The following is a 17398-nucleotide window of genomic DNA, read 5'->3' as shown; positions in this document are numbered from 1 at the left end:
AATGTGAAGAATACAACCCCGGAGGTACGAAATGACCCCAGGGCGTACAGATAGGGTTAACATCCAGACGTTCTGCTCTGTGATGGTAGTGCACCCATGTGGTGAATCAGAAAATGTTTGGATGAGTAAATGTGGATTTTAAAATATTTTTGGGTTTTTTTTTGTGTTTTGTTTTGTTCGTGAACTGAGCCTTCATCTCCATTATGACTTTTTCAGAGGTAAGCGGAAATGTGGAGGCGATGGCCACCTACGTGAAGGACAACGACACTCTGCTGGTGGCCTCATGTAACAACAACCCGGACATCTTTGGGTCCAACCTTCTCTACAGATTCAACTTCACTGATGAGCTCATCCGAGGTAAAGTAAAGTTGTTCCCCCATCTGACCCGGACATTGGGGATTGCCTTGTTAGTGAGACAACTTCCTGGACCTTTGGCATATTGTGGTAGGGTGGCCAGTTCCTTTCCTTGCCGCCTTTACTTCCCCAACTCAAAGTCAGGTACCCGTTACTGCTGGGTGGGTAGGAGGGGGCGAAAAAAATCCCTGTCCGAACGGAGGCTCAAACCCGGACTTTCCATTTTGGAGACAAGCACACTAGCCGCTCCGCCACTGCACCCTCCGAGGTATGGAAACAAAAATGGGAATATTGTATTGTGCACTCTTTGTCTGTTGTAACATCACAAGACGAGACAGGCAGAGAAATGAAGAAGTAAGAGCAACTATCAGCATCGAGACCTGCCTGCATTACATAGAAAGAAAATAAAATGGCTTGGCTACCTGTTACATATATGTCACCTGACCAGCCAGCCTCAAAAACTTATAACACCATGCACTCAGGCTATAAAGGAAGAGGAAGGCTACGCAATATTAAAAGGTATATTGCCCCAGCTGTAAACATTTAAAAATCTGTAGAAACCACCCACTTGGATTTTTTATTAGTATTTATTAAAGAATTTTCTAGAATACAGCTTGCAGGTGTTTACAAAGATGTTGATCTGTTAAGACAAATTGATACAAGTCACTGTGCAAAAATTGGAGAACCTATGTTTGATAGTTGAGGAGATATTTGAAAATAAGTCGCACCATGAATTTTTGACCACCCTATAGCGTTTGTCTCTCTCATACTCTTTCAGATATTCGCTTCCACTACAAGAGTCCGATGAATGACTTGAAGGAAGAATCCTGTTCTGCTCTCAAGATGGGCTTGAGACATGCTATCTGTGGCCTCGCTGTTGGACAAGGAGAGATTGTCTTTGCTCTCAGTGCTGCCAACAAGAAGTTACTCAGTTTCTCTATGCCGGAGCCGGACAAGAAGCTGAAAAAGGTGTGAAAAGAAATCCAGTTGAAAATTCAAATAGGTTATTTTTTTCTTAACTCTTTACGTGCCAAGAGTAATCAGCACATAATCAACGGTGTAGAGAAAGGCACTGATGTATATCAGCGTTTGGTACAGAAAGAGTTGATTTATGTGTTTATTAACACTTTTCGGTTACTTGGCGTTTATTGCGCCGGTGAAAATTATCCGTTATGGTCACCTAGCGCTTTTCTGCGCCAGACCCGAGAAGTCCGTTGCAGTCGCTTTCCTGTCTTTGTGACAAGATGGGATATTTTGTACTGTTGACTGTGTGACTGCAAAGTATTAAGGATAGGGTTTCTTAAGATACGTCTTTTCTCAGTGAAGATTCCTGTTCTGATTGTCTCTCAACGTTTGAAGATGAGCCGTTTTGGGTCACTTTATCAAAGAAACAGAAGTTCGTTATTCAAACAGATTTTTCAATTCTGTGTTTTTTATCAGAAACTTTATAAAAAATTCGTCTGACCATGTGCATAGTAGGAAATATGCACTTTGGGCTTTCTGATTTGTATTTGATGTTAGGAAATGGGCCACAACATTGTCTTTAGTCTGTTGATTGGATGTATTGTGGCGTCGGTGGCCTAGTGGTTAGGCTGTCAGACTCGATACCGTAAGGTTGGGGAGTTTGAATCCCATCAGGGGTATGATGTTGTGTTCTTGGGAAAGGCACTTTACCCGAATTTTCCTCACTTCACCCAGGTGGGAATGGGTACCCAGCTATAGACTGTGAAAGGTCTTGTCAGTTTTTTTGTGTTTGAGCTGCTTGCACTGTATGCTTCCCAGGAAACTGAGAATGTTTCGGAGTGTTCTATGGTCTGCTGGGGTAATGATATAGTGTAAAGCGCATAGAGCTTGCAGTTGAGCGAGGATATGCTCTGTATAAATACTATCTATTATTCGTGTATCTGCTACGTCTTTAATTAAAGAGTTAACAAATACAGGCCTATTCTTCATAAGTTTTTAACGTTATCTTTCTTTATATTTGTTCTGTTCCTATGTCTGGATGAAAATAGTCTCTCTCTCTGTGTGTGTGTGTGTGTGTGTGTGTGTGTGTGTGTGTGTGTGTGTGTGTGTATGTATGTGTGTGTGTGTGCATTAATGTATATTGCTTGAGAAGAAAGGAAGTAGTAAGAAAGGTTTTTGAAAAATGGGTATTCCAATGTAAAGCGCATTGAGCTACTTTTTTGGAAATGCGCTATATAAATGTTATATATTATTATTATTATTATTATGGTAATCATGCGGACAAATCATGTTCAGTTAGAGTGGACTCCACCGGACACATAAATCATCATCATCCGACTGGCGTGGGCGATCATGGACCTCCACTTCACTCTGTCTTGCGTTGCAGCAATGGTGTCTGTTGTTCTTGCTGCTCCTAGCCATGTTGTCATCTTGTCCAGTATCTTTTCCCTCTATCTGCCTCTGCCTCTCTTTCCATCAAACTTGCCTGTTGTTACAATATTCTCCAATGCTTCTTTCCCCATTGTGTGTCCGAAGAAATTTGCCTGTCGCTTTCTTATATTCGTCATAAGCTGTCTTCTATATAAATACAATAAGTAAAAAGATTTGAGAAAACTCCTCTTTATTCGTCCTCAATCGCGCATCTCATTTTGCAGATTGACCTACTTCTGAACCCGTCGGGGGAGTATCCAGGCCACCAGCTTTCTGGAGGGGACGTCACTCTGAGCCACCATCTCAAGTGGCTCCTCTCGCATGCCCCGGACGGACAAGTCAAGATCAGGACAATCGGTGCCTTGGTAAATATCTACAGAGGAGTCTGCTGAAATCAAAACCTACAGAACTGCCAGATTTTCTTTTGATTAGCTGTTGTGTTTTCAGTGTAGAAAAGTTGCTCAAATCACACATCTGTCGTCCTTTCCTTCTTTTTTGTGTTTGTTACTCTCTTATAACACCTCTAATCTTAGGCACTTATATGACCTTATTGTGTTGCAAGTGCCGTAAAACTCTTACTGAAAAGAAAGGAGATGGGGATGCTCAAGTTTCTATTAGTTTATTGTCATAAAGAGATGCAGACAATGATAAGTCTGCATATTATTGACATAAGGACTGGGTACAATGTAATAAATAGGTGCTTAATGAAGTAGGCTAGATCATCAAGACCCTCGCAACAAAAGTATGTCCCCAATGACTGGTACTTATTTTAATTCATTAATTAAATGTGTGCGAGTGGTTGGCGGGTGCTCTGGTGTGGCTGGCTCCTTCTTTCCTATCAAACATCTGTTGTCCTTATCTCCCCTCCTTCTTTTTTGTGTTTTGTTACTCTCTTGTAACACCTCTAATCTTTGGCACTTATATGACCTTTTTGTATTGCAAGTGCCAGTCTTACTAAAACAAAATTAAACGTGTGTGTGCATTTCATGTTGCAGAGTTTGTGCAATATTGAGATTTCTTTTTGACACGTTGTCTTTTACGTCTACAGGACAGAACGGCTGCTTTCATTCCCCACGATTATAACAAGGGAGGCATTAAGGCTGTGGCTTTCTCGGACGACTGCCAGTACATTCTGTCCTGTGGCTATGACAGCACGGTCAGCTGCTACCACTGGAAGTAAGTGTATCCCGTCCTGAAACCACTGGAACTAAGTTTATCCCATCCTAAGTTTATCCCATCCTGGAACCACTGGAAGTAAGTTTATCCCATCCTAAGTTTGTCCCATCCTGAAAACACTGGAAGTAAGTTTATCCCATCCTGAAACCACTGGAAGTAAGTTTATCCCTTCCTGAAACCACTGGAAGTCAGTTTATCCCATCCTGAAACCACTGGATATAAGTTTAGCCCATCCTGAAACCATTGGAAGTAAGTTTATCCCATCCTGAAACCACTGGAACTAAGTTTATCCTGTCCTAAGTTTATCCCATCCTGGAACCACTGGAAGTAAGTTTATCCCATCCTAAGTTTATCCCATCCTGAAAACACTGGAAATAAGTTTATCCCATCCTGAAACCACTGGAAGTAAGTTTATCCCTTCCTGAAACCACTGGAAGTCAGTTTATCCCATCCTGAAACCACTGGATATAAGTTTATCCCATCCTGAAACCATTGGAAGTAAGTTTATCCCATCTTGAAAAGGCAGTATTCACTACCAACCTCAATGCGAGACTGTTTTTCTCATAGAAATTGTTATACATCTACATAGTTATTATACGCACAATTTGACAAAAATTGCCAAACCGTCAGAAAAATGCCGATTTTTAACTTCATTGTTTTGACGAGCGCCTGATTCCCCCTCGATGCCTCACATTTATTAGCACATTTCTCTCTCTCTGTGGTTTCCAGCCATTTGAAAAGCAAGGCATCAGCTAGCAGTGCCAAGCAGAAAAGGGACAGAGATATGGACTTTGTGGCCCGAGAGAATCAAAAACTGACGGAGTATCAAGAGTGGAATCAGCCTCCTCCTAGCATGAGACGAGCTTCTCAAGTTGAGAGAGAAAGAAAAGTAAGTTGAAAGAGAAATAATAATAATAATAATAAATAACATTTGTATAGCACATGTCCCCGCTCGAAAGCAAGCTCTATGCGCTTTACACTATATTATTACCCCAGTAGACCATAGAACACTCAGAAACATTCTCAGCTTCCCGGGAAGCATACAATGCAAGAAGCTGGTTAAGCACTCAAACACTAACTAACTGACTAGATCTTTCCCTGTCAAAAGCCAGGTATCCATTCCCACCTGGGTGAAGTGGGGAAAACTTGTGTAAAGTGTCTTTACCAAGTACACAACGTCAGGCCTGCGGCTCGAATCCCCAAACACGCAACCTCACGATTACGAGTGTGGTAACCTAACCACTAGGCCACCGACGCCACAGGTTTATAAAAAAATGTTATGGTTCAGGTTGTCTTTGTTTTGTAAATTAAAAAATTCCATCCGTGTTAACAAATCTATGGAAACAAGAAGTTGCTCCCTGATAACAAATGCTCAAATACTTGGCTGTTTTTATGTCCCGTTCTCCTTGAACATTGTTCTTCATTAGTTTTTCTAATGGCCTTGTTGTTGTTGTTATCGATCCAGCAACAGCTGAGCTCTCCCCCTTCTGTCCACTGCCATGTAGTGTTAAGTGTAGGTCTGCTGCAGTTGCTGTAATGTTCTATACTGAGTGTGTTGTCAATGCTAGGTCTGGGAGGGAGAAGGGTAGCTCTGATACAATGGCCTTCTAATGGACTTAACAATCTCATTTACTCCTTGATTAGATTTGTCTTTATTTCCCTCGGTCCTCATGCTTTCTCTGTGTGTTTTGATGAGTACGTGTTCCGTAATGTATGTACCCTGCCACAGTAAATTTTGTGGGTGGTTGGCGGGCGCTCTGGTGTGGTTTGCTCCTTCTTTCCTATCAAACATCTATTGTCCTTATCTCTCCTTCTTCTTTTTTATTTTTGTTACTCTCTTGTAACACCTCTAATCTTCTGGCGCTCATATGACCTTATGCAGTTGCGAGTGCCGTAAAACCTCTACTAAAACTAAACTAAACAGTAAATTTCTCTTTGTGGAAGTCTTTAAGATCTTGTCTATCTTTCTTGAAAGTTAGACCAACATTCTATTTCGTATGTGTCTTTTATTTATGTATTTTTGTATCACAGGAGCGCATTGAGCAAGCAAAGCAGGGCGCTCAAGACAAAGACGAGATTTACGTCTCCCCTCCACCATCACCGAGGGCCAATGCCACATGGCTTGAGCAGAGAGAAATAGATGTAAGGCTTTTACATTGTTTGTTGATTGATGATACAAATTTTATGTGTCAGGACGCGATGGAATTGATGATACAAATTTTATGTGTCAGGACGCGATGGAATTGATGATACAAATTTTATGTGTCAGGACGCGATGGAATTGATGATACAAATTTTATGTGTCAGGACGCGATGGAATTGATGATACAAATTTTATGTGTCAGGACGCGATAGAATTGATGATACAAATTTTATGTGTCACGACGCGATGGAATTGATGATACAAATTTTATGTGTCACGACACGATGGAATCGGGCGCTCATCAATTTTTGGGCAGGTGGAGTTATTGGTATTGTCTTAAAGCCTATTTATTTGCTTTGCTTTGGATGAAAAAAAAATGTGCATGTATCTTGAACAGTCGTTGAGATATTTGTGATTGATGGAAGTGGGAGTCTCAGGGGTAAAATTAGAGAGAAAATGGCCACCAAAGTTTGGTAACTTCAATAGCTTGAGAGTCCTTGAAACTGAAAAATTACATATTTTGTGCCTTTAATGAATATTTTTCAGTTAAATCCACCCTGAAATATGTTTTTAAATGGACAGAAAAGGTGTTGAGCGTAAAAAATAAAATTACAAAAAAATAAATAATTGCCCAACATCCAGAAAATGCCAGATTCTTTGGTTTCATTATTTTGACGAGCACCTGATTTCACCGCGATGCCTCACATATCTGATTAAATTTTGTGGACTATAATGCATGACTGTGATATTGTTTTCTCTCTAAATTGTAAAGGCAGTGAATTTTCATTTTCCACCCATTTGTTTTGTTGTTGTTGTCGTTTCCTTATTATTTTATCAATATGAAGTTACTTAGCACAATGAATTTTGAAAAAGAATTAATAAGAAAACCTAAGTAAAAAATTATGATTAATGCTGTGACTCTTTCTTGTTTGATGTTACAACAGAGCATGTTAACCTTTTTTAAAAATATTTTCATTACCTTGTTTTATTTTGTTTTTCATCAGGCGAGAAGACTAGAGAACCAACATTTTGCCGATGTGAAGCGGGATATCCGAACCCAGATCAGAGACATCCGGAGAACGGTAATTTGTTGTTCCGTGTAATAACAGACTTTCATTTTGTACTTTATCAAGAAAGGGGACCTTATTTTGAGGTCTTCATTTCTGACTTTCATATAATTTCATCTAATTTTGTTTGAGATAACCCAGATAGATGTAGAAAAATCTTGAGTAGACACTAATATTGGCTCTTATTTTTAGCTTACAAGAAGACACGTGGGTTGTTGGTGGGTGCTCTGGTGTGGTTTGCTTCTTCTTTCCTATCAAACATCTATCGTCCTTATCTCCCCTTCTTCTTTTTTCTGTTTGTTACTCTCTTGTAACACTTCTAATCTTCTGGCGCTCATATGACCTTATGCAGTTGCGAGTGTTGTAAAACCTCTACTAAAACTAAAACTAAACAAGAAGACAAATTCAGTATTAATGTTTTTAGTTTTTGTCTTTTCTTTTTTCTTTTGTACGTTTAGATTCAGCACATGATGTCCCAAAACAAAGACCTTCCAGAAATTGAAAAGTTAGGTCGGCATGAGTTTGACCTTGACCTTGAAGAGCAAAATCGCCTCCAGGCTGAGGGTGAAGCGGAGATCAAAAAGGTAAATGCTTTTCTCCACTCACCTTTCTTCTGACATACTTCATTAAGGAAAATTGAATCACCAGTTTGTTTCTAAACAGGGAACTGTGAGAAATCCTCGCAGCTTTTCATTTGCTGTGAATGGCAACTTGTCGTTGCTTTTGGGCTTGTTTTTCTTTACAGGGAGGAGAATTATTTGTTCTGCTTCTTATTCCTGTACAATTTTTCTATAGTTACAAAAGCAGAAGAAAGGGCCGGAGATAAATTTATGCTTTTCTCTGTATGTGCAGAGATATAATGGGTATGTGAGGTTTTTGTAAATGTAGATTTGTGTATATGTGGGGGTTTGTTTTCTTAATATCAACACAATTTATCCAGGATTCTTGCTGATGTATTCACTCTTTTTGCAGAGGATTTATCTTTTGATTAATGATTAACTACATTCAGTTGTGCCTTTTAAACGAATTTGCCAACTTATGAGGAGCGCCAGTTGATATTGTGGCATTGTTCCTTTGTTTACTGTCATAAGAAAAAACTCTTGGACTCCAGCCAGTCCATGTTATCTACTATCAAACTTTATATTTATTACATAAAGCATTCATTTTTAATTTATATTATAAATATATTTATTTTGTACAGATAGGTTGAATAGAAATGAAGTTAAAGAAGGATTTGCGATATTGAAAAATGGATGGCAAAATAGAGCCGTACTAAGGTGAAACAGCTTTCCGTGTACTAAGAGTTAACTGATATATTCATCCTGCAGGTGCGAGAGGATATTGAGTTTGACAATCTGGCCAAGCTGTACCTGAGAGAAAAGATCAAAGAGGAATGTTGGGACAAAATGCAAGTGAAAGGAAGAGCACTTCAGGTGAGACACTTTTTTATCCAGTACCTTTCCACTAAATGCTCAAAGTGTCACAAACACTTCTCTACCGGAGTTCGTCTCATTAGCCATTGCAGAAGTCACGAGAAGTCTTAGCTCTTATTTCTTCTGTTTTGCTTAGGAAATGTGAGGCATGCTGACAAAATGAGTTACTTCTCGCAATTCTCAAATGAAGATATTGGCAAAAAATCGACATTAGGGTCAAATTTGTAGATTTTCTATTGACGCCATGTTCTTTAACTATAACCTATCTTTTATTATTTCATACTGTCTTATAAATTGTAAAAACTTCACCTATAAGCGTGATGTATCTATTTCCTTAAGGCTTGAATCCGAGAAGTGTCTCATTTTGTCAGCACGCTTCACAAATATTCTCCCCTGTGGATGTATTGGTCATTGTCACACATTGACAGACAAACTTTTATCATTATCATTTTCCTAAATTAAAAAAAAAATTGCTTTTACAAGACATTGTATCTTCTGTACACCTTGATCTCATGACTCTGAAAGTGAACACCACTGTGTCATGATGTTGCATTTGTTTTTACATTTAGTTGAATTCGGTGGGTGTAGTCACCTCAAAGGATAAAAAGTTTTCAGATGTCTTTTTTCATACATGTAACCTCACAATCTTCACATGCTTTTCCTCAGGCTTTCAATTCATCCCTGGAAGTGAGTAACTTCCCCCTGCGGCCCAGGACAATGGAGATTATCAACCTGATCAAGACCGTGAGCACCCGCCGGAAGATTGAGATGAGAGAGGCCCAGGTATCTGTTTCTCATGTTCTAGTATGAAACATAGGAGTATCTGTTTCTGTTTTTTTTTTCTGGTAAGAGTTTTATGGTGCTCGCAACTGCATAAGGTCATATGAGCACGCGGACACATTAAAAATTTTCAGTTTTGTAGGAAATTTTCAATTTTGCCCAGGTGGTGGCCGAAGCCTACTCTTATCGATTTTAGACCACCAAGGGATCTTTAACGTGCACAACTTGCACACGTGACCCTCTGAGATTTTTCGCCCTTGTCCGAGAAGGCTAGGTGTAGATCTTTTCTACCAGAAGATCAGGGGTGTGGCTGAAAGACAGCAGTAAGAAGGATCCCAAGAGTAGCAGTAGAAAGGCTGCAGAAAGGGTCAGGAGCTCAGAGGAGGGGGCAGAGGAGGTGAGGGGTAGGGGGCAGAAAGAGGAGACGAAAGCAGACGACAAAACATTGGGAGAGAACAGGAAAGGAAACAATTTTAGAGAAGAAAATTTTTCTGTCACTACCCAGATTCGAACGCTGGACTTTTGAATTAGAGGCAAACACCTTAAGCTCTAGGCCACGAGAGCCCCTGTATCTGTTTCTCTTGTTCTAGTATGACACACAGGATACAGGTATACGTATTGTTGGCAGACTGTTCAAGTGTACTAAGCTGAGAGGGCCAAATTGTTTAGGAGAGAGAAAAAAAAAGTTTTATTCTTTTAATGATTGTACATACATTATGTACGTTTATTAACCCTATCCATGCTATCATGTCCATACGACGTGGGGAACTCTGTGCCACCATTTTCCAAAAAGGAAATTTACTCGTTAATCCGATCCGAACGCTTTGCATAACAGTCTGTCAAAGCGATTTTTTTAGAAATGCTGAAAGTTTCAAAGAGATCTTCGCGCTAGAAGTATTCTAAATGTGAAGAATATAACCCCGGGGGTACAAAATGACCCCAAAGCGTACGGATAGGGTTAAGATTTATAACTTTTACTAGCCGGCCAATGATCAAGTTTTTTGCTGGGTTAAGCTTACTAAGCATCCAAGCATTGCATTTTTCTAAATATGTTTACAGATTAGTGGTACTGAATGTTGTATGTTTTTCATCAGAATGAAGTGTGTGTTGCCTACTTTATAGGTTTCTTTCAGACCAATAATTATCTGCAAGTACAAAATACAATATGAGGCATAACTGACAAATATTTATATTTTTCAGGCAAGAAAGGAACTGGTTGAAAAGAGCGCGAAACCATCTTCAAGAGTAAGTTTTTGAAATAATTGTAGTTTTTTTAGACTTTCTCTTTCTGAAATACTTTGTTTATATTTTAAGTTGTTATATTTGGAAGACTGTGACCTGCTGGAAAAGAATAAAAATACTATATTAGTTTGATTTTTAAAATCAACGAGGTAGAAAAGTTGATAATGAATAAATGTTATTTGGGTTATGTTCAAGTCTGACTGCAGCATATGGTTCTTATCATGCTCAAAACATATTGAATCAGAGGACAGTTTTCTGTGCTATCATTGAATCTTTAAGAATAATACATCAAAGAACTATTAAAATGTGTGTGTGTGCGTACATGTGCATGCATGCATGTGTGTTTGCGTTTGCATGTGTTGCACGCATGCGTGCTTGTATGTGTGTGTGTGTGTTTGTGCATACACTCGTACAAACTGACCAGTGAGGGTTTGTTAGGAAATCTTCTCATAGCTTCAGTTAGTATCAAATATATATAGTGTTATATACAGTGCTTCCAATTTTTTGCCAAATGGCGGATTTCCACCAGACTTCATCTGCCGATCCGATGCCTGCCACCTCATTGATGGTTTCCCCCTCCCATGTTTCTGACTTTCTCTTTTGTAAAACAAACTACGTCTTAGATTTATGCTGCGTTGCCTTTTGTGAAACCGTGCTGTAAACATCAAACTTAATATACCTTTCACTGTTGGAAGTTCTGATGGCTGAATAGACTGCGTGTCTGGGTTTGAAGTCGTTCTATTATTATTTCATGAGAGTGGGAACGAATCCCGATCCCGGAAGTTTTTTTTTTTTTCCCCCTCCTCCCGACTGCCCAACAATTGTTTCCCCCATTACAATCATTTGTTGCTTTGCAGTTTTTTATGTAGTGATGAAGCATGCACATTCTGGTGTTGTCCCCAGTGGGAGATTTTACTTACAAAGTATACTTTTCCTTTTACCAATTTAGGCCTGGTTAAAGTTAAATAGAGGCTTCACTTGGTGTTTGAATCTCATTTTAAAAAAAATTTTAGACTCAGAAAAGCCAAATTTTAGCTTTTCAATTGCAAATTTTCTTCAGCTTCCGGGAGCCGTTGTCCCCTAGACCCCCCCCCCCCCCCGCCAATTTTTCCTCCGTTTTGGGATTTTGCTGTTGGAAGCACTGTATATATAGGTAGAATGCTATGCCACTGACTCAGTCAGAGCAATCATTACCTAGAAAAGATGCAGAATAGATTGAACTGTATGTTTGAAGTGCCAACATTTTTATTCCAAGCTACATTTTTCTATTTGCAGGAAGACGAAGGAGATGGGGATGAAGCGGAGGATGATGGAAAGGAGCATCCGTCTATTTCTGGAAGCTTAGGTAAGTTCAGTCAAAATTGTCTGAAATGGCCACCCATTGTCCCGGAGAAAAGTAGTAGTCTTGGAGAGGTGGACATCTAGGGTAGTGTCAATATAATATACTAGCTGGGCCCTCTTTTGATGAAAGGAATGATCAGTGCATTAACATCAACTGAAAGTCATTGGCCTACTAAATTTACACTCTACTGGAATGGAGCAATAAATCCTGAGAGATGCAAAAAATTAGAAGGTTTAGATATAGTGATGTGTAGATTGATTCTCTATTCCGTTTTCGTGGTTGTACACTCCAGAATTTCAAAGGTGTGGAAACAATGCGCACGGCTAAGGAACGGAAGCCTCACATGTTTACAATGGCGTTTTAGAAGACGAACTTTCCCAAGAATAGATCTAAACGAAACTAAAGAAAAACTAAAAATTAAACTACAGTGACTTCTGGCTCCTCAATAGAATTGTGCACCTTTTTAATGATTCTAAAACACCATTAAGTCTGTTAAATTCGAAAGTTAAGTGGTTCTGAAGTTTTAGGCGGCCAAAGTGAAGAACTTTCACAAATATAATATGTATAGATATAGGAAGACTGCAAAGGAGGGAATAGGGTAAGTGGGAAACAGTTGTTTGCGCAGGTGATTGTCTTGTACAGGTGGCCATATTTTGATCCGGCTCAACTGTAGTATATTGCAGCATTTGTAGGTTTAATGGTTTTTCTGTATTGTAAGGCTATTCAAAAATTTGTACCTTTGTTCTAAACACTTGTCTTTTCTTTGATAAACTGAGCCAGGTGGGTGAGGAGCCATGGATTCTCAATAAATAATCCAACTTTAAGAATACTCAGCCAGGGACCAGAGCAGCAGTCCTCCATTATACAAACAGAACTGACCGTGTGTCCGCTTAGCTTCTCTGCTTTGTATTTGTCAGCTACAAGTTTATATTCTGATACAAAATGTCTAACTCAAATACAGTGAAGAAAGAATGGTTATTGAATCTGAATATATGAAAGACTAAAATCGAGAAATACATGAAAGTAAAGAACAGTTCAAAAGCTGTGTTAACTGATTTCTCGTAAGGAAGGGGACCAAAGGGGTCCATGTTGTATGCTTTGGAGCTGTGAATGTAATTAGAATTTTTGCCTGTAGTAGCCTTTTCTAAGAAAGTTTTTTCATTAGTAAGAAGTTTTAAACATGAAAGAGGATTTTTAATTCTAGGAAAAAAAAAAAGTTAATTTATGAATGGGGATGAAATTTCTTGCTTTTTCACATAACGTTAATTTATGAATAGGGATGAAATTTCTTGCTTTTTCACATAACGTTAATTTATGAATGGGGATGAAATTTCTTGCTTTTTCACATAACGTTAATTTATGAATGGGGATGAAATTTCTTGCTTTTTCACATAACGTTAATTTATGAATGGGGATGAAATTTCTTGCTTTTTCGCATAACGTTAATTTATGAATGGGGATGAAATTTCTTGCTTTTTCATATAACGTTAATTTATGAATGGGGATGAAATTTCTTGCTATTTCACATAACGTTAATTTATGAATGGGGATGAAATTTCTTGCTTTTTCACATAAAGTTAATTTATGAATGGGGATGAAATTTCTTGCTATTTCACATAACATTAATTTATGAATGGGGATGAAATTTCTTGCTTTTTCACATAACGTTAATTTATGAATTGGGATGAAATTTCTTGCTTTTTCACATAACGTTAATTTATGAATGGGAATTAAATTTCTTGCTATTTCACATAAAGTTAATTTATGAATGGGATGAAATTTCTTGCTTTTTCACATAACGTTAATTTATGAATGGGGATGAAATTTCTTGCTATTTCACATAACGTTAATTTATGAATGGGGATGACATTTCTTGCTTTTTCACATAACCACCAGTTCTTGCTCTGAAATTTTGCTGAATAAAGATTGGCTATTTCGGCAACCTCCTTTTGTTTCCTACACTCTCAGGTTCCCAGTACGGAGGTGCCAATGAGCTCTTCTACAACCAGTTTGATTTACACACGAGAGAGCAGAAAGTTTCCCAGATAGTTCTCCTGGAGGTGAGCTCATCCTGCGAGTGAATGTAGTCTGCACAAGACAAACGTTCTAAAAAAGGCGGAAATAATACTCAGTGACCATAGCCACCCACTGACATCGGAATTTCAACTATCGACCCGCAGTAAACGATACTTTTCCAAAAAAGCAAGAACATACTGATATAGATATTCATTCATACCTACTGCAGTGAGGTTACTGAACACACAGTGCTACAAATGAAACAGAGAGAGAGAAAAAGAGAGAGAAAGAGAGAAAGAGAGAGAGAGAGAGAGAGAGAGAGAATGTTTTACGGAGTGGAATGTTTCAGCACGTGAGACATGTATTAACTAATGTCCTGTCTTGTTGTGCGTATGCATGAGTGCACCTAGCCTTTGTAACGTCTACTGCGATTGTTAACGACTAAGACAAATTTCTCCCTGCGAGATGAATAAAGATTGTCATTGTCATAATGCTGGCCTTGTCATTCTGTTCTGCACTGTTGCTTCTTTACCCTTACTCCTTGTTTTCTTCTTATCTAGTTTTTCCGCTCTTCATCGCTTTTGACACTGTTTGTTGGTAAATGCTCTGATAGAGTCTGCTCTTATTTTTCTACTTTTTTTAAAGGTATTATTATTGTCCCAACGTTTCCTCAGTACACCAGGGTGATTATTTTACTGACTTTCTGATGACGCATCATAAAAAAAACCTCCCAACCCCAGCACTAGAAAACAAACTGAAACCTTCATAACCCTATCCGTACGCCCTGGGGTCATTTTGTACCCCCAGGGTTGTATTCTTCACATTGTAGAATACTTCTAGTACAAAGATCTCTTTGAAACTTTCAGCATTTCTCAAAAAATCATTTTGACAGACTGCTATGCAAAGGGTACGGATCGGATTAACGAGTAAATTTCCTCTTTTGAAAGTGGAGGCACAGAGTTCCCCACGTCGTATGGATACGATAATAAAACACGACATACGGATAGGGTTAAGTTAGATATGCATTCTCTGCGTAGATATTCTCAACACAATTTTTTCTCTCCAGGATGCCATACACCGGATAAAGGAAGCTTTCAATAAAGAGTTCAATGAGGTCTTTGGCAAGAAAGAGCAGGAAATTTCGAAGGTGAAGGACAAGAACAAGCGGATTGCCAAAATCATCGAGTATCTTGGTCTGGAGGAGTCTGTGGATGAGCCGGCCATGAGTGTGGCGGAGAAGCCTGAGCTGCTGTTGGAAGTTGCTGACTCGGAGGTATCTAACATTCTCTGTGTAAATACCTGGCCTTCTTTAGTTTAGTTTTAATAAGAGTTTTACGGCACTTGCAACACAATATGGTCATATAAGTGCCGAACCTGTCCTTGTCTTTGTGTATTTGTTTCTTTCGCATATAAAAGCGCTGATTCTTATGGAGTACATTGTAAGTCTCTTTATATGCATGGGCTGGCTATTAGAAATATTGCCTGGTAAAAATTTCTGTAATCGTAGTCGCACTGCAATTTTGCTGACCCAAAAAGTTGCTCTTTCAAATCGAAAAATAAAAAAAATAATTATTTACGTAATCTTTTATCAAATAAAACTTCCTTTAGTGTTATAGTTAGTTCCAACTAGCAAAAGATGTTACCAGGAGCCATGCAATCCATTTATTTGCTGAAGTGTGGAGTAACTTTTTATCTCATACTTTTTCTAGAGTAGAAATATTCTGGCAGGCTTATTTGTTCAGTAACTACATAATTTACTTTTTTAATCCTCGGTTGCCTTTGAGCATTGGGGGAGAGGGGGGGGGGGGGGGAGGACATGCAGCTTTCTATGGAAGGCCAACTCAGCAGTTCTTTCAATTGACATGTTGTAGTTTCTCAAGGTTCCTTTGACTCCCTCAGTCCCTCTTTTGATTGTCTTTCTCTTCCTTTATAGCCTGAGTATGTGGTCTCCAGGGGCTGGCTGATGAGGTGACATTTGTCACAGATTGACAGATATGCATCTGATGCGACATGTTGTATTTATGTCAGCTTTGATTTTTCTATTCATATATTTGAAACTCTTCTGTGCCAGCAATATACAATTTAAATTCTGTGTATATTTACAAGTGTTTTTGCCTTTCCTGTAAAGCCACAGAAACATTTCCACAGGAACAATAAAGTATCATCTCATCTCATCTCATCTCATCTCATGTCATCTCATCTCGTCTCGTCTTAAAAGAATAATAAATTTCATAAATGTGCTTTAGAAACTCTAATTTCCCTTTTTCTTTTCCCAGATTACTGTAGAGAAATATCTGACGCCCGAGCAACAGAAGAAACTGGACGAGCAGCAGAAACTGGACGAAGAACGTCTCGCTAAGGAGAAGGGAGACAACGCCAGGGAGAGGGCCTTAGACATGATGATGGGCGGAGTGCTGGAGATCAAGAAGGAGGATGAGCTCAAAAAGGTGAGAGTTTGTGCTTGAAAGAAAAATGTAATGGGCAAAAGCTAAAAAGAAGACCCAGTCGTAGGGCAGAAATGCAAGATCCAGCCAGAAAGGAGCCTCCTATGGTGTGGAGGGGGCCTATGGTAAAAACGATCTTAAATGTGATTGGACTGATATTAAAAAACAATTATTTGCATGATCAGATATATATTATACCTCAGGATTTTCATGTTTCGATGTTGTTATTGCACTTTTACTTGAATGACTGTTGACCTCTTAACATAAAAGTAAAGCCTGTCTTACCCCCATCATTCAGGATGTTCCAAAGCCGGCCTTCATGTTGACCAAGAAGGAAGAGGAGTGGAATGAGGAAGAGCAGAAGCAGCACAAGGATTACCTCAAGAAAGTTCAGGAGCTTGTTGAAGAGAGAGAAAAGTATAGAAAGGTCAGTGAGGTTCTCTCTCTCTCTCTCTCTCTCTCTCTCTCTCTCTCTCTCTCTCTCTCTCTCTCTCTCTCTCTCTCTCTCTCTCTCTCTCTCTCTATCTATCTATCTATCTATCTATCTATCTATGTATCTATCTATCTATGTATCTATCTATCTATCTATCTATCTATCTATCTATCTATCTCTCTCTCTCTCTCTCTCTCTCTCTCTATCTATCTATCTATCTATATATATATATATATATATATATATATATATATATATATGAATGAATTATATATGCCTAGAGGGGAATAAAAAATGTGTGTGGCAAGGTATGTTTTCCTTCCTTAAAAAATAGTTGACAAATCATTCTGGAAGGACTTTACCGATGTGTTGGCACTCATGGTGAAACAGTTGTACAAGTTATTCTGGAAAAGACCTGGGTGTGTAATGCATCTTTTTTTGTTTAAATTTAAGTTAAAGCTATTTGTTCTTAATTAAGTGGCAGGATAGAATAAGAAATGAAGAGCTGTGGGAAAGGACAGGACAAAAGGATATAGAAGTAGAAATAGGACTAAGAAAGTGGCGATGGATGGGA

At 38.7% G+C, this 17398-nt stretch overlaps 1 protein-coding gene across 1 annotated transcript in view; it reads left to right on the top strand.

The window, feature by feature from the left end:
* LOC101862367 (cilia- and flagella-associated protein 43) overlaps positions 1–17398 on the top strand; it is a 49693-nt gene that overhangs the window by 15869 nt on the left and 16426 nt on the right. The window contains exons 13-28 of the mRNA XM_005104424.3: positions 217–357; positions 1133–1323; positions 2973–3113; positions 3797–3924; positions 4654–4813; positions 5956–6066; positions 7072–7149; positions 7593–7718; positions 8463–8567; positions 9234–9350; positions 10548–10592; positions 11865–11934; positions 13900–13991; positions 15014–15220; positions 16224–16394; positions 16690–16818. Of these exons, the coding sequence (XP_005104481.2) occupies positions 217–357; positions 1133–1323; positions 2973–3113; positions 3797–3924; positions 4654–4813; positions 5956–6066; positions 7072–7149; positions 7593–7718; positions 8463–8567; positions 9234–9350; positions 10548–10592; positions 11865–11934; positions 13900–13991; positions 15014–15220; positions 16224–16394; positions 16690–16818 (2012 nt within the window). The remainder of the gene's footprint in view (positions 1–216; positions 358–1132; positions 1324–2972; positions 3114–3796; positions 3925–4653; positions 4814–5955; positions 6067–7071; positions 7150–7592; positions 7719–8462; positions 8568–9233; positions 9351–10547; positions 10593–11864; positions 11935–13899; positions 13992–15013; positions 15221–16223; positions 16395–16689; positions 16819–17398) is intronic.

The sequence above is a fragment of the Aplysia californica genome, unplaced genomic scaffold (genome assembly GCF_000002075.1).
Source record: "Aplysia californica isolate F4 #8 unplaced genomic scaffold, AplCal3.0 scaffold00420, whole genome shotgun sequence".
Classification (NCBI taxonomy): Eukaryota; Metazoa; Mollusca; class Gastropoda; order Aplysiida; family Aplysiidae; genus Aplysia; species Aplysia californica.
This window is presented reverse-complemented; position numbering and strand designations above follow the sequence as displayed.